Source organism: Centropristis striata, chromosome 4, assembly GCF_030273125.1.
Source record: "Centropristis striata isolate RG_2023a ecotype Rhode Island chromosome 4, C.striata_1.0, whole genome shotgun sequence".
NCBI lineage: Eukaryota > Metazoa > Chordata > Actinopteri > Perciformes > Serranidae > Centropristis > Centropristis striata.
The window spans coordinates 16238447-16264410 of record NC_081520.1 but is presented as its reverse complement, the minus strand read 5'-3'; the positions used below and the strand labels follow the sequence as shown (position 1 = coordinate 16264410).

General features: G+C 42.0%; 1 protein-coding gene across 1 annotated transcript in view; it reads left to right on the top strand.

The window, feature by feature from the left end:
- The window catches only part of cdon (cell adhesion associated, oncogene regulated), an 89561-nt gene that overhangs the window by 51255 nt on the left and 12342 nt on the right, over nucleotides 1-25964 (top strand). The window contains exons 4-13 of the mRNA XM_059331458.1: nucleotides 10234-10372; nucleotides 12346-12624; nucleotides 13370-13516; nucleotides 14005-14148; nucleotides 14868-15158; nucleotides 15242-15514; nucleotides 20153-20427; nucleotides 21409-21583; nucleotides 23676-23792; nucleotides 25279-25479. Coding sequence (XP_059187441.1) covers nucleotides 10300-10372; nucleotides 12346-12624; nucleotides 13370-13516; nucleotides 14005-14148; nucleotides 14868-15158; nucleotides 15242-15514; nucleotides 20153-20427; nucleotides 21409-21583; nucleotides 23676-23792; nucleotides 25279-25479 — 1975 coding nt within the window. The 5' untranslated portion in view covers nucleotides 10234-10299. The remainder of the gene's footprint in view (nucleotides 1-10233; nucleotides 10373-12345; nucleotides 12625-13369; nucleotides 13517-14004; nucleotides 14149-14867; nucleotides 15159-15241; nucleotides 15515-20152; nucleotides 20428-21408; nucleotides 21584-23675; nucleotides 23793-25278; nucleotides 25480-25964) is intronic.

Genomic DNA, 25964 nt, shown 5'->3' with positions numbered 1-25964 from the left:
ACAAAGCACAACTATGCCATTAAGCAAGCTCGAATAATGTTTGAGCCATTAGGGTGCTCACTAATGATAAACACATGTTGCTGTAGGAGAACTATGTTAAGTGGGCAATTTGAATGTAAGCATGTGTAATGATACCAGCCGCTGCTCTCATAATGGCTCTTTTGATTTTCTGATGCAGTGCTCTAATCAAACAACCGCGTATGCCCAAACAATGACAAATGATTGTTGAATAGTAGCAGTTGAGGGTTTTCATAGTAAGGATTGGGCTTTCTTAAAGGTCAAACCAAGGAACCTTTTGATTGAAAACATTTGTAGGTTAGTAAAATCAGAACGGGAGGTTGTATTTGAGCTGAAATCTTCTTCTTTTGGTATTAAAATGAAGATTTTCTTAGTACTGATATTATAAGTTGATCAGTAAACTGACAGACAATTAATACTGATTTTGGTCTTTAGTTGCAGCCCGACTTTCAGCTGTAAGAATTTCAGTGATGGTTAAGTGGCTGAATGTCTATTGGAGGTCAGTGTGGTGGAGAGGGTGTGTCTAACCGGGTGACTGAAGTATATTTTGGGCACCTCCCACATTCTCCCATTTTCAAGGCCATACAGATTTGAGGCCAGCAGCAAACCTCAGCCCTGGACCTAAAGCGACTAGAAGTGAATTTAAAGCCTAATATAACTCACAGTGCGGTATGGTTGTTTATTTGGTTTCACGCTATAATCTGTCATATTATTCCTCTAAAGGATAAGCTTTTGGCTGCATAAAAGTCATAAAAAAGGAGAAAAATCTAATTTTTTAACAGCCACCTTATTTTTCATCACCATCACAATATTTTGACAGCTGTAATTAAGTCTTACTCATTTTCCAAATCTCCGATGGCTAATCCATTTCAGCTTCTTAGTATAATAAAGCAGAATTTAGTGGCCTGTTGTATGGTTGGCGTTTGACCTGCCAAGCAACTATTCCCAAGCTGAAAACCTGGCTTGTTTTGAACTCTTGACACATAGCGCTCTTTATTCTCTCATTGCTCAGGGATTGAGTCATACTGCAGTCTTTTTCCCATTTTCTAATGCTGGCCTTTACTCTGCGAGCTTCAGCTCCCATTCGTCAAGGACAGACCCAGAGCTCAGGGCCCATTAGATGGACAGAGGAGAGTTTTGGGCAGCATGCCAAAGAGCCCCCATGTTCAAGGAGCCAGGGGGTGCTGATTGACAACACCCAGCAGCCATGAGCAGGGGGTCGATGGGAAAGATGTGCAGGTCAGAGACGGAGTTTGAGTTCTTGTGACTGCTGCGTTGGTGAGTGCACCCTGCAGCTGCAGTGCTCACAAAAAAGACTTTACTTTCCACTCTTCGTTTCCCTCCCCAAATTTATTCTAGGGACAAGCTGTGAGTGGAATTGGATAAATTGAAGCTGTGTTGAAGAAGCTGTGAAAGCAAACGCAGTAGCTGAAGGTGTCACTCGTGTTTATATGAAGCTGTCATTAGTAGCACTTCTTATCTGCTCTGAGCTCACACTCTCGTTGTTTTAACTACGCAATGCATATGTCTCTCAGTGGGACCCCTCCCCGTTTCTTCCATGTCCCCCTACTCTGACAGATGATCCAAACAGCCCAGCGCTGACTCGCTTTACTATGCAAGCATGTTACTCCAGCAGGTTACAGATAGGCTGCATGCTTCCTCTGGTACAACTCCTCTGAAATGTCAAAGGTGAGCTGACTGTAGCCTGATGTATACACCAGCTTTCAACAGATGGTTGTATTGAGTTTCTACAAATTCAGAACCTTGAAGGACCTGAAACTGGATAATGACTTTCGAGAGATTTTAGAAATGAAATGAGAAACATCAGGGCGTAATTGTTAAGACAAACAAACAGTTTTTAGAGCAGCAGAAACAGATGTTCCAGCCAGCCACCGAAATGCAGCGGGACGAAGCTGTACAGGCAGGAGATAGGCAGGTCTGCTTGGTTTCTGAAGGTTTGTGTTCTGTTAATGTCATGGATATACTGACCTCAACTAAATATATATGCCTTTATGATAAGGAAATGTAAACCAAGGGAAGCACATTATCCAGGAGAGTACAGTTAATGAAAATGCCCCAACAGCAGATGGTTAAGAAAGGTTTGTGAGATGCACAAAGACACACTTTGACTGAACTGTGGGATCAACTCTGATGAAAAGACCAAAAAACTACTACAGACTGCAAAACACTTCGTCAGTCCCGAGCCGTTTGAGGCACACTGCCAGTCTTTTTTAGCCTTTACGGTTTGAAGTTTACTTTCCGTAGATTTCTTTTTTATTATGTGCTCATAATCTTTCGAGGGAGTGCTTTTTGGCGTGTGCAGCTATAATATATGTGCCTTTAACATGATGCAGAACACCACGTGCATGAGAGAGAACAAAAAGTTCCCCGGGAGGGTTCAACGTGGCATTTTACACAATGTTCGCCTCTTGCCAAAAACAACCATTTTTTTTCATAATTGTCGAGCAAATATACGATGAGACCCATTGTTCCGCTGCCTTGTCTCGTGTAGTGTTCTTAATGATTCCTCAGCCCTAGGGAAGATTTCAGGGAGTGAACTTCTGAACCGGACCCTTGCTGACAGCTCTCACAGCAAACTATTTCAGAACATTCGTGGGGATTTTTTTTTTGCATCCTCAGCATCTTCCTGTTTGCAAGATTCATTCCTTCTCCCTTCCTGAATCTGACCCTACTAAATATGCCTGACTCGCCTCAGCGCGGGCCCCCAAGAGTTAGAGACTTTTCTTCTTGAAACTGTGAGCAACCACAGCTTTCTATTTCAAATGTTGAACCAATAAGTCACATCTGACATGGGTTTTCTGCGAACCAGAATGTGTGTGCTGTTGAAAAGCCAGCGCAAGGATCAGCAAGACTATATTAAGGCAAAACTAGTGGCTGGCACTCCCCTCCGGCTGACAAACAGGCTACTTGTTTGAAGGGCTGTTTTTCTCCCAGATCAGAGTGTGAGGCAGTGTGGGTACTGCTGCTGCCTGCCTCCGGCCCTGTGGTTATGGGTGCCATTTTGGGCCTTCCCTGCTCCAAGATGTAGCCCCTTAGGGAGCAATGGAACCCCTTATTTATAAAATATATTTGAAGTGAGCAGAGGAATCTAACTGAAGGATAAACCATATGGTTGGTCCAGCCTTCTGCATTGTTCTGGGAAGATTGTAGCTGACACTGTGCATACTGTGGCATGTATGATGAATGAAAACACATCCCTGGTTTGACTGACTTTATTTAAGTGGAATAAATCACTGCCATCTCTTTGTGGTGCTCTCACACAGTAGCAAACACACAAACCTATACAAAGAATACACTGAGTTAGCATATGCCATGGTTTCCATATTATTGTATGTTTGGCTGTTGTCATGAGGTTGTGTTTTTGTTGGCGCCATCAGAGCGTTACGTCATCTGCCAAAAGCTCTTCTCACCTCCAGCCCTGCAGCAACCAGCAGCCTGGACCCTAAATATGTTGCAGAGTTTTTTTACGGTTTGACCAAGAGCCAGAAGTGGAAACTTAGATGCTGTGTGTGTTGATGTATCACCACCAAGTTTGTTTTGTGATCACTCGATTGCCGCACAACAAGCGTGGAGTGTTACAAGGCGAGACGTATAAACATTTAGACAAACTAAATAAAGCATTTACACACTCTGTTTGGGACTGCATATTTATCTTTGGGTCTTCAAACTTGTACGTACAAGGGAGCTGGTTTGTTTGTTTGGGTTTTTGCAAGAGATTTGTGGAGTTGGTGAAGAAGACTAATTATATTTTAACCGTTTTACATGTGTTTGTTTTTGTTCTGCCGGCTGGCTGTGGAGTTCAGGCAACGCTTTCTGTCCTATAAATCCTCCCCCCATGAATATACGGCCATCACTCCATTATATTTGCAGAGTCAATTTATCATTCTGAGGAATGAAAATACTCTGTGTGTACTTTCTTTCTCACGCCTCTCAAGTGACAAACAAAGAAGCGGCAAACACCCTGAATGCAGTTTTATTTCGGTTCGGCTGTTAATTCTGACTCTGCAAAACTGAGTTTCTTGTTAGTATCTATTTGGACAGTCTGTCATTTTGTTTTCGTTGCACATGCTTGAAATTACATTATTTAATATATGTTTTAGTTTGAAAGTACTTTTGGTCGGCAGCCAGGGACCTATCAGGAGGAGACTGAACAGAAACTGTTGTCTGCGTCTTTGCTGCTTGTTGCCGTAGAGACACGGGCAGTGATGGAATCCAGGAGAGTCGGGGAGAGACGAGAGACGGAGGGGAGAAGAGGAGGGGGCAGCTGGATCAGATCACTGTATGCCCATAGTTCACAGCCCACACAACAGCATTTAAAAACAAAGATAGTGTCTCCACTCCCCCAGAGAAGGTGGACATTTTCAAGACACTTGGCAAACTCAATCATTTTCCCCTCCCTTGCATTAACGTGTTTTCCCATCATCTCTCTAATCAAGGCTGATATTGAGGAATGTGAATCTGTGGCCTCCTCTGCTTGGGTGCCACGGCTGCACAATCCCACCTCCTCTCTCGCCTGGCGTGATGAATCAGACTCTTGGCACATGTTGGAGATCAGTGTTATAACGCACCCTGCGGGCAAGACGGCCTTCTTGTGCATTCCTCCTTTCCATCAGAATTACCTTTTCGTCTGAGCAGACGTTCTCCCGTGGGCTGAAAGGCCTGTGAAATCAGCCGGAAGGGCCCAGAGAGCTGCGACAATGGGGAAGGGTTGTTAGTTACATGCGCTTTGCAAAAGGTCTCGAGGTGGCCTTGTATGGTGGGGATACCCGGGGATCTGTTTCCAGTGTCCGAGGCTGCTATTGAGTTTCGCCCCTGTGGTTAATCCCGCTGTTCAGGACCTTGGGAAACAACCGTACCTCCCCACCCTCCTGCCCCTCCCCTTCACAGATTCCCAGGAAAAACAAGGCATTGCAGAACAATCTCCAATTAAGATGGGTCTTACATACTGTACCATTCAGTCCCCACTCTCTCTCCCCTCTGTCTCTTTCTACCTCCCTCCCTTTCTCTCCCCTCTCAGCTCTCTGTTTGTGTCCTCGGCCAACAAGCCTCGGGGCAGAATTAGCACTGTCTCCCAGGTCCCGGCCCTGGCACTTTGGGAGGGTCGGGCTTTGGTGAACGGAGATGTTGGGGGAAGGAGGTGAAGGGAGGGGTGGATGTGTGTCCTTGGTAAACAGGGCTTTGTGGGATGTGACTGTCTGATCCCTGGGGGCCTCTCCTTTCATTCCTCCTCTCTTCTGATCCCTCACCACGGCCATGTTGTCAGGGCTGCGGCGTCTCGGGGTTCTGGGACCCACTTGGCCCTGTCGTCACCCTGAGCCTCCCGGACTGCTTATGCTCTGTCCTCCTGCAGACACACACACACACACACACACACACACACACACACACAGTGAGAGAGACAGCAGTGTCTGAAAAGCAGACTGTCCTTGAAGATGTATCTCATTTGTCTTCTGCAGTCACACTCAGTTTAGATGATTTATTGAAGAGACTTTGCATTAACTTTCTGCAGGATGTCAGGTTCAGACAAGGGCAGTCATTTTCTATTATGGATCGACTAAACCCTTCAAAAGTGATTTTCTCATTGTAAAACAAAAAGGACCCCTCAGCCTCCCCTCCTAATTCCCATATTTGATTCCAAATCATGTCTCTCTTTAATTTTCTCTCTTTCTCTCTCCTTCTTTAGCTCACTCCCCTTCTCCAAGTCTGTCCCACTTTTAATAACGTCTCAGTCTTTAATCAGACAGAGTTAGGCCATACCAGAGGCCCAGTGTTTCCACTCATTAGTTTCCTCTGTGGCCCCGGGCTGCCTCAGTGGGCTCACCCAGACCAACAGAAGAAGCCTATAATGGTCCCCTAGAGTCTCTTCTCTCGGGACGCTCTTCCCAAGTTTTAGGGCCAAGCTGAATCTAGTTAGGCTGAATCATCAGTCACTTTTGGCAGACGTGGATGCGAGCTCAGCCATTATCTCTACGCCTATCTCTGAGCCAAATAAAGAGGGAGGAGAAATGAGTCGAGGCTTGGCAACTTTTCACCTCCCAGTGAATGTTTCACCTCTTTTTACCCCCATCTCCTTTTACTCCTCTCGCAGAGCTTTTCTTTCTATTTTCTCTCGTATGCTTCCCCCCATTGCCTCTCATCTTCTTGTTTTGAATTTATCTCCCATCTCTTGTGTGTGCTCTGTCTCTTTCTGTGTCCGTCGCTCTTCCCTTCTGCCCCTCTCTCTCTTTCTGTGGAGCTGAGGAATGTGTGTGCTGCAGATCCTCTGTCCGTGAGATGTGGGGCGAGTGCAGACAGGTTTGGGGTATAGCATGTGAATCAGCTTCAGCTCACAGGTCAGATTAGACCATCATACCAGAAAAGACGTGCTCTTTCTTTTATACCCCACTGCTCCCTCACCCTGAACGCCTTTATCGCTAACCGAGCTTCATTCACCATCAGGCATTTGTTACAATACTTCTTTTTTGCATTCCTGATTTATTGGATTTGTACCACTCTGGTATTGATTTTCAGAAGCAGTCAGAATGTATTAACCTGGTAGCAAATGAGTGTTGGAGCTGCATCATGAAGTTTGTCATTGACTTTCATTCAGCTGTGCAGTCATGTGAGGTGGGGAGCCCAGGCCCCTGCCTCAGTCAGCAGCACCAGTTGTGACCTGTTCTTCCTCTGCCCTCCAGGTCTTTGATGCTCCGCCGCGTTGCTTTTGTCCCTGTTTACCCAATATGACAGGGATATGGGCCATCCCCACATGCGGGCAGATGGGGCTTTAAGTATTTCCTGCAGAGAGGAGGCCAAAAAGAAGTGCAGGTGCTAACCCCCCCAGAACTTGAATCCCCTTCCCTTCCCTCAGGGCAGCCTGTCAGAGTGTTTATTTTCTCCTGTGTCATCACCGGGGATCCCTCTTGTCCTACCAGGGGATATATGGCGCTAAATCCTGTGTCTTGAGGTCTGTATTACTCCCAAGATCGATAAATAAAGGCACTGCCTCTCAACAGTACTTCTCTATTATGGATTTTTCTAGAAGACAGGCAGATAACTAAAAAAAACTTAGAAAAACCCAAGTTACAAAGACTGAATAAGGGACTCAAGCTGTCTCAGCGGATTGCTTTGTTTTCTTACTTTCACACACACATTTAAGCCAGGTGTCAGTCAAACATTCCCAAACATACATGGGTCAACCCCCACACCCAAAAAAATAGGAACTTTTCCACTTGAACTCACTGACACTAACCTCATTTATTTTCATAAACTGTCCCTGTGTCTGTATATCAGCTTTCAACGGTGCAGTCTGTCTTGTATGCAGGATGTCTCTTCAATTTATAGCTGGACGATCCCGCCTTGAGAATGGCCATGCATCTACAACATAAGTGCAAAAACAGAGGGTAACACAAGATCAGATTTGGGATAGGAGGAGGAAATCTGGAACACAGAATTTTTTCCCCTTTAAGTAGTATAGTCTGGAGTTTTAAGAAAGAGAGCAGAGGAGTGAGGGAGTGGGTTGGCCGCAGATCAACACTGGACCAGAGGAGACAGCTCTCAGGCCGATCAGGCTTCATTTGACAGGGACTTCCCCTTTGTCAAAGGGCCACTCCGGCTTTTGTCTGGGCGTCTGCTCAGGAAGAAGCGGGACTTGCCTTTCCATGCAGCCAGTGCTGCCAGCATCAGGATGACTCTCGATGATGAGGGATACAAGATATCCTCGCAGTGTCTGTCTCCACTGAGGCGGCTTCATGGTGGCGGATGTTAGAGGAAAGCCAAACAGATAAGAAGCAGGAATGATGCCCCTGTGTTTCCTCGTTGAGCCAGATCGATGGACCAGATAGGCAGCTGTGTGTGTGTTTACACAAGGGCACCCAGTCAGAGCTGCAGTGCCCAACTGCTACGCCCACTGCAAGGAAGTAACTGGTTAAAAGAAGAGAGAGAAAGAAAGGTGGATACAAAGAGGGGGAGTTACAGAATCAGCTCTGGTTTCTCATCATTCTGTGTGCCAAGGTGCCTGCGCTTGGCTGTGCATTTTTATAGCGCTGTTGTTATTATTGTAATTATATATCATTATTCCGGCAGAGAGAGAAAGATAGTTTCCACTGATGACATGGGGGCAGTGTGCAGGGCCTGTTGCAACTCGTGGGATGGAGAAACGCTAGCCTGCAAGATGTGGGTTTGATTTGCTTGAATCAGCATGCACACACTTAAACTGTAGGCTGAAATGCAGCACATGCACAGTGTAGTATGCTCAATCCTACAGTCAAAATTACCAGTTGTTCTTCAATGTTCAGATCAGAATCAAGCTGAAATTTGCACGATTAAGAAAGCAGCTCAATTGATTTTACAAATTTTTTAATTTAGTTTCTAATTACTTTTTTGTTTTTTTATCACTTGTTTTGTGCAGTACGTTTGGTGATGTGTGTAAAAACTGTGAAAATGTGTGTGTAAGTGAAACCGAGAGAGCTGGAGGTGACCTCTGGGGGCTGGTCCAGGGCCACCAGACACCCGCTGGTCCACCCTCTCTCTCTGCTCTTCCCTGACCTTTGACCTGAGGGTGAGAGGGGGGTGTGAGCCAGAAGCTGAGAGAGTTTATTATTTCCTGCCTCTTCTCTCCTCCTCCTCCTCTCAGGATGCCTCAGAGAGAGAGAGAGAGAGAGCAAGATGAAGAGAATGAGAATGAGTGCCTGAGCATCTGTGTCTCATTGTTCAAATAATAGAGGAACAAACAAGCCAGTAGTAGGACTGAAAATAGCGATGATTTTCATTTTTTGATTAATTTTTTTCTAGATTAATTGTTTAGTCTATAAAATGTCAGAAACTAGTGAAAATTCCAGTCCATCCCAGTTTCTCAAAGCAAAAGAGGATGTCTTTTAATGTCTTCTTTCAAATTAGTCCAAATGCCAAAGATATTCAGTTTAATATGATGAAAAAACTGAAAATCAACATATTTTAGACGCTGAAATTACAAGTGTTTTGCAATTTTTACATGAAAAATTACTTAAACAATTAAATAATCAATAAAAAGTTATTTTTCTGTTGCAATCTATTCTCTAGCATTGCAGAAAATCATCAACAAAAGTTATGATAGTTGAAGAAGTGTTCAAACAATCCATCAAACAGAAATACAAAATATTTGCTTGTTCCATGTTGTCAGTTCTGAAGATTTACTGATTCTTTAGTTTTATGTGTAAATTGGACGTCTTAACAGAATCCGAAGAGGTCACCGTGGAATCAAAGAAAGTGTCATAAGCAATGTTCACCCAATTTATCAACAGATGAATTGCGATTACAAATATGTTTTCCTCTAAGCTTGACTCAAAGCTGTTACCCACTGGGACCAGCTTGTCATTTTCTTGCCGTGCTGCAGCCTCGAGAGGAGGCTAAACAAATTGACCTGCTGGAGTGTCGAGCAGATGAAACAATGTTTAGGTTAGAGAATGAGGGTTAGAAACCTGTTCAGCTTCACCGATCCCACCCAGACATCATCCTTTTAATTTGACCCACCCTTCAGCCCAGGTCGGCCCTTCCGCTAACGTCTGCGAGCCACCGAAGCGCCAGTGTGAATATCACAGCTGGACGGCCATTGTCCCTCTGGCCTCAGGCTCAAACCCTGGTAACCAACCAGGAACCTGGGATCAAAGCTTGCCCGGATTACTCTTAGAAAAAGGAGGAGGAGGTGCCGCAGTCGGAGGGGGTCGGGTTGAAAAGGATAGAGGAATGCTCCTAATTACGTGCCCTCCAGTGTGTCTAGGCCTGCACTTCAGGCTACAGTGAACCTATGAGGAAGCAACACAGTGTGACAAGAGAGTGATATTAAGAGTGAGGCGACAGTCTCTCCACGGCCACTCCATTAGCAGGAGATCTCTGCAGCCCAGTGGGAGAGAGAGGCAGGGGGGCAAAGAGGCTGGACATTCCAGCCTCCGTGGAGACACTGAAGTGGGTGAGAACAGGGGTCAGAGGAGAGGGTGGGAGGTGGAGATCAAGGAGTGTGTAAAGAGGATGTGTCGTGAAGATTAGAAGGATTGTCGTACAGGATTCATTTGGAACCTAATAGATTTTTTTCCCGCTCAGATCCACCTCTGAAATCCTCCTCCAGCTTGTTTTGTCATTTATTTCCGTCTCACCTCTTCTTTTGCTCATGTGGATGCTGCCATGTCTCCATGCAGAGCTCTGGTTTGATGTGTTTTTCCTCTGTTCTTCTGTGTGTTGCAGGTTTGCTGAACAGACGAGGGTGTGCGGACTGGGCAACACGGCTGCTGGCAGGGGTCAAACTGCACCATGGACAGTGGCCTAAGGGTCCTCCTGTCCACTGTGCTGTGTCTCAGCCAGTCTCTGCTCATCAGCTGCTCATGTAAGTTTTTCTCTCAGCTTCACATGGATGGAAGTGGTGTGCTCCCAACTAATATTTGCTTAAACTACCCACCATTAATTCTAAAATGAACAATGGAGCAAATAATTGTGTAATGTGAAAGGTGTTGTTGCACAAAGATTATCAGCAACCATGTAGCTTTCTCGCTTTCATGCATGCTTTCATCAGTTTCTAGCAACAACATGGCAGCTATTTTTTTTAGCAAAGAAGAGCATAAACATTGGACTTGCATTCATCAGGTAGCCATTTACATGACTGTCTGTCTGCTGGATGTGTTAGGGTTGTGCTTTTCAGCTTGATGTGAAATTTCTTGCTCCCAAGTGGACAAAACATAAACTTTTGCAGCTTTAAATTGATTGTTTAAATCTTCTTTTGGTTTGAGACAACTCGGGCCAGATGCATAAAACTCTTTGCAGATTCATGATTAAAACTGCGTGTACGCACAAGGACAGAAATGTGCATACACATTTTTTTCATCAGATTTATAAAGCCACATGTGCACCTGATTCTTTTTTATATAACTCAGTCATTATGGAGCTGGGCACAGAACATGCCATTTTCTCTAGCTGCCATTACACATGGTTGTGTTTATGAAAACCATCACTGTAGTAAATTCTCAATCAGGAGGATGATCAATGATTCATTTATAGTGAGCATGCTGAAAGTTAATGGCTGAAATGTAAATAAAAATTATTTAAAAAATCACCATTCAAAATTAATTAATCAATGACAAATTGGCAAAAAACCTAAAAACAATGTTACCCATCTCTCAATTTATATTCAATATCACCCGTAACATATTACCAGACGCTGGCTCAGCTAAAACTGTGTTTATGCCTATTCTGAAGAATGCATGGAGTCTGCACATTTTCACCGCACGTTCTTCCTTTATCACTTTCAGTTCATGTGTGGGAAAAGGCATCTGGCCCCTGGTGTAAGGGTAGATCTATCCTGTCTTGCAGTTGGAATGCTAAAATAGCAGACAGCATGATAACCATCATAAGAGAAGAGAAAAAAGGGCTGTTGCCTCCTGAAAGTTAAACCAAATCAGGAACATGGATGAAGCCGTCAGCTTTATAGGTCTTTTTAAAATATTTTTATGGCAAAAACAACAAAGCAAAAAGGGTCTTCTTCATGCTTACCTCAAAGTTCAAAACCATGCAGATAGTTTTTGTTCTATTTGTCAAAGAGATTTGTGTCTTTTCTTTCAGCACCTCCATTGTTTATGTGAAATTGTATCTGCATGTTGTCGGTAATTTGGGCTAACCAAGCATCTAGGGTTGTCAAAAGTATCAATACTCAAAAAAGTATCGATACTAAAATGTTGTATCTGTATAAGATACTCATTTTCAAAAGTATGGATACCCCCCCGACCTTTCGTTTCAGGCTGACGTCACCTTAATGATTATAAAAAACGTAAATAAATAAATAAATCAGACACGTAGTATGCCCATATTACGTTTATTGACTGTCAGTATACATACGCATAGAGTTAATACGTTTACATAAATGTTGGTGACTGAAAAGTGTTATTTTCTCTCTTGAAGTCCCAGAATGAAGCAGAGAAAAGTCGACTTATCAAGCTTTCCTAATATTGTGCACAGCATACAACCTCAAAATATTGTTCTAATTCTTATTGTTTATATTATTTATTTATTTATTGCACTACCTCAGACCTGAAGCTTGGTATCATAGTTGCAGTTTCTTTTTGCTGTTTTTTATTATAAATATTTAACGTGTGGTTCTGTTCATTTTTACATGTTGCATTTTTCATGTTAATAATTCTGGGGTCTTTGTTTTTATCCTTGTGGTATCGAAAATGGTATCAAATATTTTCCTGAGTATCGGTATCGGGTTGAAAATTTTAGTATCGTGACCACCCTACAAGCATCTATAACAAAACGACTGATTCATGATTCTGACCCAGTTTTTCTCCGCTCTTTCCTCTTTTCCAGCTCAATATCCCTCTTTCCGCTCTGAGCCTGCCTCCTTGGTTCAGAGTCAAGGCTCTGTTGCTCGGCTGCACTGCTCAGTCACTCCTCCATCAGCGGTGCTTTCTTGGCGCTTCAAAGGCCGTCCCCTGGACCAGGGCACCCTGCCTGGTGTGGAGCTCAACCAGGGCTCCCTCACCATCTCCTCCCTGAAGCCCGGCCATGTTGGCATCTATCAGTGTGTGGCACGCTTAGACCGTGGGCCGGCCATCGCCAGCCGCCACGCGCGTGTCGCCATAGCAGGTACGGATGCAGAGAATTACCCTTCTGTGTGTACTTCAAAGCAGAAGGGTAAAAAAAGAGAGGAAGTTGCCTTGAGAAAAGGAAGGCCATTTTGTGAGTGTTGAACACTTTGAAAGAATGCCTGTCTGCGGCTGCCTGCTGCTGAGTGGCGGAGGGGAAGGAAGCAGTAGGAGCTTTTACTCGGGCTCCCTTCCAAATGCCTCTTGACCGGTATCCTTAATGAGCCTTGGGCTTTCCTGTGTAGTGTGTTATGTTCCTGCTGGGATGCTGCTTGCTGTTGGACACTGCACTAAGGGGTTGACCCTGATCTGGACTGTATCAGGCATGAATAGAATCACTCATTGCAACAATAAACAAACCCAGTGATCCAACACAAACAGCTCAACTCAAGTAGTGCTGTTCGCCTTCGCCCTCGACTGTGCTGATACTCGTATTAAATGTCCAATATTCTGCACAAGGAGTGAGTCGAACTACGAATACGACAACTTTATTATCCACTGAGTGGAAATTCTTCTTTGGTTTCACCTTAGACATGTCTCAAAACAACAGAATAAATAGTAAAACAATAAAGAAAAAACATTTCAAGGATAGAAAAAATATAGAATACCCTACAGCAATAACTTTACTTCACACATCACCCATGCAAGTACAACATTTCATAAAAGCACACCACAGTACAAATCAAGTTTACAAATGCATGTCTAAGACCTGTCTAAAGGAGTCTTCTTTTTCTCTGTCTCTGCAGAAATATCGGAATATGAAGAGGGCCGACGGCGGTCATTATCAGTGCAGGAAGGAAGCTCTGTTCTTATAGAGTGTCCTCTACCGCACAGTGTCCCTCCAGCCCTTCCCAGACTAAGAGTACGAGGGGAGCGGATAGAAGTGTCAACAGGTTTGTTTCTCATTTGTATTTTGAGTATATGCTTTTCACTGGTGTCAGATACAATTTGCTCCATTATTTAAACTGTTAAAATTGGTTGTATTAGGCCGTTGCAAACATTAGGAACATCAAACATCATGAAAAAACCATTTGTGCAAACAGATTTAGTCATGTGCAGTTTTTCAAAAATGGAATGTATATTTCATTACTTTTAGGTGATTTAGAGTTTATGACAATGACAAAGAAAGAGGAGGTTAAGATGAGAATCGGAAAATGTTTTTTTTTTCCAGGATTTGTCATTTTCATTTGGTTATTTTGTAAGTGATAATACAAAACATGTACTACTGCACAAGATTTTTTAATATCACTGCATAAAATCACGTGTACAATGATCAAATGAAAAAAAGTCATCTCTGTTGTTCACCTGCTCATCGCGTAACAAACTCACACGATCTAAATAGTGTGAAAGTTTTCTTACTGTTGTTTCCTTCTCGTTTCAGATGACTATTTAGTTCTTCCGTCTGGAAACCTCCAGATTGTCTCTGTTTCAGACCAGCACCAGGGCATGTATAAATGTGGTGCATTCAACCCTGTGACAGGGGAAACCGTGATGCAGCCTCATGGGACCAAGCTGTCAGTGAAACGTAAGTCTTCAACCTCCCACAGACACCTGTTGACTGTCTGCTACTGTCTTGGGCCTAGTAAGGTTGTCTCCATAGCAACCGCTATGCTATCGCTTTTTGTCATTCCAGCGAGCTGAGACGGGGACTGATTAGGTAATGGGCAAAGGCGGGTCTCAGGCTTACACTGCAAAAAAGATGTGTCTAAAAACAAGATAAAAACACTAAAGCTGGAGCAAATTATCTTGCTGCATGGACAGATTATTTCATTTGACAAGATTTCAGATGAACTGGCCCAAGCAGAGTGCACTGCAAATTATTTGTTTCTTACCAAGATAAAAGAAAACTTCAACGCGTTCAACATGCTTATTTCTAGATTTAATAATCTTAATTCAAGAAATCTTGTCAAGTGAAACTTTTTAGACACACCTTTTTTCGAGTCTACACACTCAAACTCCCACATATACAGATATGCATACCCTCTTTTCATTGATTTTTCCTCCTTTCCTCTCCTCACATTGTGCTGTATTTCTTTTCTTTAATCTCTGTCTCCCTGTCCTGTCCACCTCTGTCATATTGTATGTGTGTTTTAAGTTTACGTTTGGACGGGTTGATGGCTAATTTCGTTGTCCGATTACTTGTTACTGTGCAATGACTATGACTATGACAATGACTGAATAAAGCAAAATCTGACTCTGAGAAGTTTTTAATCTGCTGCTAACGACATTAATTTCTTTGTTCAGATTCAGACTCCTCCCCTCCAGTGCGGATAGTTTACCCCACCGCACCAAAGACTGTTTGGGTGCAGCAGTCACAGCCGCTGACGTTGGAGTGTATCGTGTCTGGTAGTCCTGCTCCGGCAGCCAAATGGTTTAAGAACGGTAAGGAGGTCACACCGGGGCCTTCTCACCAACGACAGCACAACAACCTGGCCTTTGCTGCGGCGACGAGGAGTGATGAAGGGAGTTACAGCTGTGCTGCTGAGACCAAGCAGGGGCCTGTGATCAGCGCTAACTACACTGTGAATGTTCTCGGTAAGAAAAAGTCAAGAGAGTGTGTTGAGATGTGGGACTGTTTCATGCAGTCATGATGATGTTAACCCTCCTCTCCTCTACAGAGCCTGTATCTGTCACAGACGGCCTCACCAACCAGCTCGTCTCTCCTGGCTCCTCTGCTCGTTTTACCTGCGCTGTGGCGGGAAATCCTTCCCCAAACATCACCTGGCTCTTTAACGCCGACCCCATCAAGGCATCGAGACGCTTCCAGATCTCTGGATCCTCAATTGTTATCACAGACGTGACACCACGGGATGAGGGCGTGTTTCAGTGTCTGCTGGACAATGGGATCGGCTCAGCACAGTCATATGGCATCCTTGCAACAAAAAAATCAGGTTTGTTTTAATCATCTTAAAGCAATTTGTTACTTGGCTTTAATCCTCTGAATCCCAGGCAGTGTCATGCCGTTTTTTCTGCTATACATTTCTGCTTACTGTAGCCTTGTTTTTCACTGCAATATACAAGTCTTGCACCTCTGTGAAAACAAAATAATCATGGCGAGAACCAAAGAAAAAAAACCTGCTTAAGTTGAATTTCTTTAATAATTTATTTTACAAAAATAGGAAAAAAATGTAATCTCTTTGTACATTGTATTCCAAGTGCCCACAAGTGTAAAAGAGTGAAAAGTGGCTGCTCCATATGCTAAACATATTGAACTATTTACATTTTTACAACCTCCATTTACAACTTCTTTGATCCTCTTCTCTGCTCTGTGTAAACAGCCTGTCAGTCTTTTGTGTTTTTTTTCATGTAAATGTTGGTCTCAGCCAAATCATTTATGGCTTCTTAGTCATGCATAGGAGCGCAGAATAAATTCTCAAATCTGGTTAGGGCAAACTGTTTAATTTTTGCAAAATGTTAAATGAGACGTGAATAATTTTTCCTGATGGAAGCATTTGTCACACAGAATTACACTGCAAAAAAGGTGTGTCTAAAAACAAGATAAAAGCACTAAATGTGACGGAAATGATCTTGCTGCATGGACAGATAATTTCACTTGACAAGATTTCTTAAATTAAGATTATTAAATCTAGAAATAAGCATGTTGAACAAGATAAATTAAAGCTGCAAGCAGCGATGAACTGGCCCGAGCAGAGTGCACTGCAAATTATTTGGATCTTACCAAGATAAAAAAAACCACTTTAGAATCAGAAGTGTTAGATAATTTGTCTTGTTTTAAGAGTTAATTTCTTATATTAAGCATTCGACATGCTTATTTCTAGATTTAATAATCTTAATTTAAGAAACCTTGTCAAGTGAAATTATCTGTCCATACAGCAAGATCATTTCCTGCATATTTAGTGTTTTTATCTTGTTTTTAGACACAACTTTTTTGCAGTGTTGTTCCCCTTAAATTTCTTCTTCGAGAACTCAGAGTATCTTAAAAATGTATCCAGTGCCTCTTTGTCCCTGTACTGTAACATCCTGACCAACCTAACAACTCGTTTGTATGCCGACACTGACTTGCTGAGAGATTTTATGCATCAGAGCATGTTAAGAAATGCCACTTGATTGTAAATTGTTACAGAAATTGTTGCAAGTGTTGGAAGGGGTTAATGGCATCTTACCAGGCGGGATCTCTGTAGGGCTGCACGTACAGTATCCGCAGGGCGTCCTTGCACTTTGAGTGTGAGTGTGTGTGTTTTTTGAGGGCTGGTAGGAGAGGCTTAGCCAGGGCCGCCCTCCTCCTGAGCCTTGAACTGAGCTTGAGCGTGAGAGTGAGCTTTGTGCACGCCGTCGGGGATAAGCCCCCGGACACTGGAATGTAAGGAGTAGCCGTGGAGGGTTATGACGAGGAGCAGACCACCCAGCTGTCAACATCATACACAACTGCCTTTTATTTATTAACACATCACAACGTCCCCCCCCCCCCCACCACCACCACTTTCCCCCAAGCCGCCCCTCCCCTCCCCTCCTCTCCCTCCCCAGCCCCTTTACGCCAGGGCCCAATCCCTCAGCTCGCCCCTTTATCTGCAGAATGATTCATACAGCTACATGTGGTACATAGGGAGTACAAACCAGACAGGATCAGACGGGTTCACTGCAAAGCATTTGCTCCCCATCCAGAGACTACAGGAAGAAGAATGAGATTTAATATCTTTTGCCGCAGATATACACAAAAGTGAACATGAAGCTGATAAGCAGGATGTGCCCAGCAGAGGTAAACTGAGGTCAGTTTGTGTTCAGTTGTTTTTAGGTACCAGGCACCGGAGCTTATCGAATGCCCTTTGCATTCAAACTAAACAGTTATTATTAGTAATTCATCACATAGAGCGATCTGAAATATGTTTGGTCTTCTGTTTGGTATCGTTGTTTGCATCACCATGACAACTTCCCGCTTTCATCCGTTAAGTGGGATGCACCACCGGGGAGATGTGGTGTCTTTATTCTGTCATGTGATTGGTTGTTTCTTCCCAACTCCCACATGACAAAGCTAGATGCCTCGCTATAGCCACAACACGTACTGAAAAGATTATCTGATCTGATTGATGGAAAATGAATCTAGAACAATTGAGAAAATCTATTTTTATATTATTATTGAGCAGGGAAACAAACAAACAAACATTGTTTTCCTTTGTTTTTTTACATCATTCATTTAATATCTTTGGGCTGCTGTTGTGATTAAGTCAGGAATTTAACATTACCTTGGACTTTTTAAGCTGTTTTCTAAACCAAATGATTAACTGGTAAATTGCCAGAGAAAGTAATAATTAGTTGCAGACCTAATCACAATTCCTCACCACATCAGGAAAGAGCGACAGTGACGTCCAGGCAGCCAGTCAGGAATATAAAATATACATTCACTTTTCTTCCAATAAGCCGAGCTCTGTCCAAAGTGAAGCTCTGCTGGTAATCCTTTGTGATTTACTATCACATTTACTCCCAGGTGTTCATCTCTAATGGACTGACCTTTTCTGGGAAGAACCTGGCAGCGTATCTCTGTCCAGGTGTAGTAGCACTTACTCAAGATATATCACTCCTCTGCATGAGGACAGCGAGGACGCCGTGGCCTTAATTGCCTCCTCCTGTATCAGTGTGTCGGAGGAGGAGCCCCGGCTGTGGTTAAGCTGTGAGTCAGAGCTGTGGCGAGAGGGCAGAGGGAGGGAACGAGCTGCAGAGTGTGTTGGACTGGCTGTAGTACTGGGGTCTGATTCTCTCCGGTATTTTAATGGTTGGCGTGTGGAATGTGTGGCAGCTGGCCGCAGTCCCAGGATCAGGTCTAGTGTTACCAGCTCCAAGCCTGTTTGTTTTACAAAGTGAACCGGTGCCGCACACAAAACAGCACGAAACTGGACCCTAGGCCCTGCACCGTGCCCCTGTGGCAAGCCTCGATCTAACCTCCTTACTCACTTGTTTAGGTTTTAATATTCAATTATGGCGCTCTTTGACCTCAGTGGTGTGGCTCCGACTCGAGTGGTCGCTGCTCTTGTGGGCTGTGCTCAGTGTCCTCCAAACGTCTGTGAAAAATTCCACCCGACTCTGCCAAACCGGTGTCAGCAATAATAAGTCTCGCAACTTGCATGATATGCCCAGGTGGACCGCTCGGGCTCTGACGAAGATTTAATGAAGAAAACAAACAAAGCACGATTATGTAGAGCTGCAGAGTTCCAGGTTTTTCTTGTTATTTTATGTAAATTAAATGGCTCGGTCCAAAATGTAAACCTGCACTGGTTGTCCTCTGTCAGGCCACCTCAGTTAGTTACTGACTGAGTGACTTTGTTCGATGCTTCAGCTTTTATTACATTTTTCTTTTTCAAGGGATGATTTTCAGAAAAACTCAACCTAGATCCAGGTTCTTAATCAAGAAACTAAATATTTAAAATTTTCCTACATCAGCAAATAAAAATAGACTGATGCATACAGTTTTTTTATTTTGCAATGCTCATACATGCAAAATAAAAAAATATATACTTTCTGTGATACAAAAATGTGACAATATGTCTTTTAGAGTTAAAAAAGTTCATAAAGTTTATTACAAGGTAGGTTTTGACATTCATTCAAGGAATTTGGCTTGGTATTCTGGTGCATTACAATAAACATAGTAAGAGGAAATAAAAGATAAATGAAAGTACTGCAACAGTTGACAATAACAAATTAAAAGCTGTACAGTTTTGAGCAGGAATGTAAAGTAAATAATAATATGTACAGCGATGATGGTCTGAAAGATGTGTGTTAATGTGACGCATTGTGACAGATGTGGAGGCTATACTTTAATTATTGCAGCAATGTTGCATAACACCAACCATTTAAAGTCCTAGCTGCTGTCTGAAAGTGTTGACATGTCTTAAAAACACTCTTGTGTTGTTTCACAATTGTTAAATCAGTTTTTGTAAAAATGTAAAAGTTCAAATGGGTTTTTTTTGGCACCTCCAAGAAGGTTTATCTAGTCATTTCAACTAAATCCTCTGTGTAAGGCTATTAATCTTCTGAAATCTTCAGCTACTATGTCCGTTAAAAAATCTGTTAAAAAAATCTTCACCATGCCATGTTGGTATCAGTTTTTTTCAGCGCAACCTCACCTATATGTCCTGATCATTAATTTTTAACTTTGACTTACTTGATCAAAATTTTGAACCCAAAAGAAACAAAGGAAAACATTGATCTTGAAAATTATGTTTCACACACAGAAATGTACATGTTGCAAAAATGAGCACAGGTTGCAAATATAACATATAACAAGTAAAATGAGGATAATCTCTAGTTCTATATTTTTATACTAAATATATTTGACATTATCTCTGGTTTTACTTGGCCGAATATCATCAAAAAAATATAAAATCTGGTATGGAGTTTCAAGCCAGAAATTTAGAGGGAAGCTGATGGCAAGACTCAATGTTGCTTCATTTTTACTACATGAAGTCATGTGCAGGTTGTTTCATAGACTCCAGAGGGTTAAAAAAGGAAAACTTGTGAACCTGACAATGTTTTTTTCCAGTTATATTTAAATAATTTAAAAATTTTCTCCCTGACAGATCCACTGCTCAGCTCCACTGCTGGTGTGCTGCTGGAGGCTTCACCATCGCTCCACCCCATGCAGAGCGACGAGGGCCACGAGCGATTCCTCACCGAAGATGACGGCGACACGATCAACGTGCCGGTTGAAAGGAACAGTGACCGTCCTACTCCAGAGGCGCCGATCATTACCAGCCCTCCTCAGACTCACAAACCTGACATGTACGACCTGGAGTGGAGGGCGGGGCGTGATGGAGGCAGTCAAATCAACGCCTATTTTGTCAAATACCGCAAGGTGAGGGGGAAAAAATACACGTTTTTTCTTATTTCTTGTCATTGTTTTAAAGACAGCCAACTGACAATGGGCGAGTGTTTTATGTTCATTAACCCTTTATCGGGCGAAGAACTGTATTTGGTAACTTCAGTGGATATCAAAATAGGGTCCCGGTGACATCTGACCAATCAGTATGATAATAATATAATAATATTAACTTTATTGGCCTTGACCTCCAATGTAAAAATGAAAAATTTAGAAAAAAAATCTGCAAGAAACAAACAGACAGTCGTACAAACAGAATTATTCTTCAATGACTTTGCAAATTTACTAGATAAAAGTGGCAAATCTACAAGAAAAAAAGTCGCAGATTTAAAGTGGCAAATCTGCGCGAAAAAAGTTGCAGATTTACGAGAAAAAAGTGGGGGGGGAAACAACTTTTTTTCTGGCAGATTCACCACTTTAAATCTCATAAATCTGAGCATTTTTTTCTTGTAGATTTGCCACTTTAATCTTGTAAACTTTTTTCTCAAAATCTTACCCCCCTCCCCCGGGTCCGTATGTTTTTTTTTACACATTCTGGCAGTATGTAATATCCTCCAATATTCTCTAGGGTTGAAATTTGGAATTAGCAAGTATTTCAATGAGTGCCCGATGAAGGGTTGAATTAGGAAGCGAAGGTCAAGGCCTGAACTGACTGAAGGGTCGCTTATTTCCTGTTTAAAATCCTGCGTTTACTTCAGTTTCAAGCTCACTCTGACTACAAAACTGCAGCAATACTACTGAAGACTGTTGGCAGCAGGACTCAGTTTTGCTGGAGTTGGAAATTGTGACATAAATCTCAGTGGGATTGTTTCTGAGGCCGTTCCCTGTCGTTATTCAGGCTCAGTAGGAGACTGCGGAGGACTGTAGGCCGACACATGATTTTGTTTTTCCCTCTGTAATTTTTAGTCATGTGTTTGTGTTTGTCTGTGTGTGTGGCCGTCTGTCTGTGTGTGTCAGGTCGATGAAATGGGAACAGTGGTGGGGAGCTGGCACACGGTCCGTGTCCCTGGCAGCGAGAAGACCCTGCGGCTGTCGGAGTTGGAGTCCTCCAGTCTCTATGAGGTGCTGATGGTGGCTCGAAGTTCAGCAGGCGAAGGCCAGCCAGCCATGCTCACCTTCCGCACCGGCAAGGGTCAGTCCGACAACAACAAAAAACACTTAAAACAACTGTTAGAAGCGATTTACTTTCAATCCCAGCGTGTATTCGGCTGTTTAGTGTTTCTTGTGGTATTCTTGGGAATATCTGACCACTGGAAGACCCCTCTTCACTACTTTTCCAGCAAAGCTACAATAGAAAGAGGAAAATTTTCAGCTGCCTAAAACATCAACAGTAAATGTCAGGTTTTGGTGTCATCTCCTTTGAGTTAAAGAGCATCTGGTTGTTTCTAGACTCCAGATTGTGCACCGACATTAAACAGACATTCAGGAAGAAATTTGTCGGAGAAGAAAGCAGAAACAGGCATCGCTTTCTCCAGCGAAAGCTCCCATGAGAGCAAAAAAATATGCAAAGCACAGTGCATTTTTGAGAAGTAATTATACTGTCTCTTTTCAGGGTGATATTTGTTTTTCTACCTTTGGACCCATATAATTGCATTATGCTTGTGATTTATGGAAGGGAGGAAGCAGAATAATGTATTTTCAACCAAGCTATTTTTTCTTCTTTTGTTTAAGCACCTGGCAAAATGTAATTAGTTCACAGATTCTGTGGAAGGGAGAAAGTTCATAACAGAAGAAGAAGCACCTCATTACTAAAAATGTATTATATACAAATATAAACTGTATGTGAGGGCAGAATAGTCCTTCAAACTACAACTTCCACTTCATTGTCCAATTATAATCCCAAGTACAATCATAATCATCAGTATCATAATCATAGTTTTTTGTGTTTTTGAGACAAATAGAAACAAGAACAACCGCAAATGTTCCCAAAAACTAACAATAATGCTATACCACAGCAGGGTTGACAAAATGTTCCCCCGCTCAGCAATACTGCCAGAAACCACAGATATGGTTCTATCCCAAGGGTGGTTCTTATACAAAATAGTCCTGGACAAAAAAAAAAAAAGCCAACCAGTCCAAAACCAGACTTTTATGTCCAGATATGGCTCCAAACTCTGTCGCCACACCCCGATGCAATATTTGACTTATCCTCAATAAGGTCATATTTTTGCCTCAATTTTATTTATTTATTTAACTTTAAGAATATCTTCTGTAAAATGTATCTCCCTAATGAACATGTGATGGTTTTTTTTTTTCTTTTTTTTTTCACACTGCCAGAATTATAATTCCAAATACACTGTTTTGCCTACAGATAGTCAAAAAAATACAAAAAGCAACCAAATGTTTATAAATAAAACCCCACAAATACCCAAAAATATGAACTAAGACATAATCTAGAGCTACGGCCCTGTTTGAAAAAACAATCTTAATTCCATTATTTGCGACGGACATTCAATTGAAAACAAAATATTTCATGTTTAGACTGAAATAAATATACTTATTGTGAATTTGATGCCTTTTCTTTATGAATGTTTTTCACAGTGTCCAAACTTTTTTTGGAATCAGGGGTTGTAAGCTACAAAATTATTGTTTTTCAATCTTTACGTAAACAATTTAATGCGATTAAAAATGAGGCTTCAGCTGCTAAAAATTGTTAAATTAGATACACAATCTACATCACACACTTGTTCAAGCAACAACACAGCAAAGTGCACTGCAAAAAAGTTAAGAAATTAAGAAATTAACTCTTAAAACAAGATAAATTATGTAACACTTCTTAATCGAAAGTTTTCTAAATCTTGGTAAGAAACGAATAATTGTCAGGTCACTCTGTTCAGGCCAGTTCATCGCTGCTTGCAGCTTTAATTTATCTTGTTTTGAGTTAATTTCTTATTTTAAGCATTCAACATGCTTATTTCTAGATTTTAATTTAAGAAATCTTGTCAAGTGAAATTATCTGTCCATGCAGCAAGATAATTCCCTCAGATTTAGTGTTTTTATCTTGTTTTTAGACACACTTTCTTTGCAGTGTTAAACTGCAGTGTTTTGTCGAGTGGAAACCTGAAACCCACCCTGATAAAACCCGAAAAGCTCCGGAAACCAGGAGGAAATTTTAGATTTCAGAGCCAACATCCGGAGTTGTTCCATGTGCTTTTGGTGGAAGTGATAGCCCTGAAGACCTGTTTGGCCTTGTTTTTTTACTCCGTTTTTTTTTCCTCTCTCAGAGAAGAGCACCACCTCCAACAAGAATCCATCCAAGCCTCCCGTCATCTCGATGCCGCCTAAAGCTCCAGAGGACAAACCCACCAACACACACTTTGGTGTCGTCATACATGACAGAGGTAAAGTCCTGTTGTGTTGCTGCAGCTACAGACAATGAGTGTGTGGTGTTTCTGAGGAAGTGATGGTGCTTTCTAGGGTTGTCAAAAAAGTATCAATACTAAAACTAGGGTTGTCATGATACTAAAATTTTCAATTAGAGACAAATACTTAGGAAAATATTCGATACTCGATAGGATTTTCGATACCACAAGGATAAACACAAAGACCCTAAAATTTAACAGAAATATTTTTATTAACAAGAAAAATGCAACATGTAAAAATGAACAGAACCACAGGTTAAATATTTATAATAAAAAACAGTAGTGCAAAAAGAAACTGCACCTATGATAACAAGCTTCAGGTCTGAGGTAGTGCAATAAATAAATAAATACAATAAACAATAACAATTACAACAATATTTTGAGGTTGTATGCTGTGCACAATATTAGACAAGCTTGATAAGTCGACTTTTCTCTGCTTCATTCTGGGACTTCAAGAGAGAAAATAACAATTTTCAGTCACCAACATTTATGTAAACTTATTAACTCTATGCTTATGTATACTGACACTGAGTCAATAAACGTAATATGGGCATACTACGTGCCTGATTCATTTATTTACGTTGTTTATAATCATTAACGTGACGTCAGCCTGAAACGAAAGGTCGGGGGGTATCGATACTTTTGAAAATGAGTATCGTATCCGGATACAAAGTTTTAGTATCGATACTTTTTTGAGTATCGATACTTTTGACAACCCTAACTAAAATGTTGTATCCGGATACGATATTTTCAAAAGAATCGATTATCTGTATTTGCATTACCTCTTTTATTATAAATATTTAACCTGTGGTTCTGTTCATTTCTACATGTTGCATTTTTCTTGTTAATAAAAATATTTCTGTTAAATTCTGAGTATCGGTATCGAGTTGAAAATGATAGTATCTCTACAACCCTAGTGCTTTCTGTTGGGGAGATAGTCATTGCTGAGTTCATGACCGGGCTGTGTTGAAAGGATCTCAGAGCTTAATGTTTAGATGTGGTCTGCTTTGCTTCTTGGTGCCTTGGAATACAAACAGTGACACGATAGTTGACACCGTGTAATGACTCTTTGGATGAAAGATGCTGTAAGCAGAAAGCTGTGAGAATCCACACGACTTAAGGGTCAGATCTGAGTGTGTGTATCTGTGTGTGTGTGCATGTTTACTCGCATTACAAGTAGGCCTACTTTGCTGAAACTCACATTGGTCTTTTCACTAACCCTCATTTCTCTCCCTTACTCTCTCCTGCTCTCTCTAACTTTGTGGCTAAGAGCCCAGGCAGTAAGTACACATTCCTCCACATCATGCTGTTGTTTTTCCTTTTCCTTAAACTTGTTCCATCCTTATATGAGTTGGGAAGCACTCGTTAGCCAGTTCTCTCTGTGTCTTTTTTTTAAAATTCGATTTGCGACGATTACACGACTCAAACTCAAAACTCAACTGCACTGATTTGTTTTCCCCCCCAGTACCTGAGGCCCCAGACCGCCCCACCATCTCTATGGCCACTGAGAGTTCGGTGTATGTCACCTGGATCCCGAGAGCCAATGGCGGGTCTCCGATCACAGCTTTCCGTGTTGAGTACAGACGTCGCAGTGCAGACTGGGTTGTGGCTGCAGATAATATCTCTCCTCTCAAACTCTCTGTGGAAGTCCGCAATCTGGAGCCTGGTGAGTTTTCACATAGTTCTTTACTTAAGTCCAGTGAAGGGTGACATGTTTCCGCGGCCCAGATAAGGCTTTCTTGATCTAAAATCATCAGGTGATGCTACACTCTCAGAAAATAAAGTACAGAATTGTACCTTTAGGCAGTACCCTCAGAAGGTACAATTTTGTACCCTTGACACTGTCATAACATACAATATTGACTGGATGATTAGTCATTTTTCATACCTGCTAATCTGCTCACAAAACAACATTTTATATCAAGGCTACTCAAAAAATGGTTAGAAGTTAAAATCTTCATTGAAGATTTGAGGAAACAGTGAAACCTTCACATTTAAAAAGTATAACTACTGCTGAAGAAAGACTAAATAATTATTTAAGCAATAATTAATATTTAGGCTACTGCCATTTGTAGAGCTTAACACAGACTGTCTATTGTACCCCAGCATGTAGAAGAAAGGATACATATATGTACCTTTTACCACTTGGGT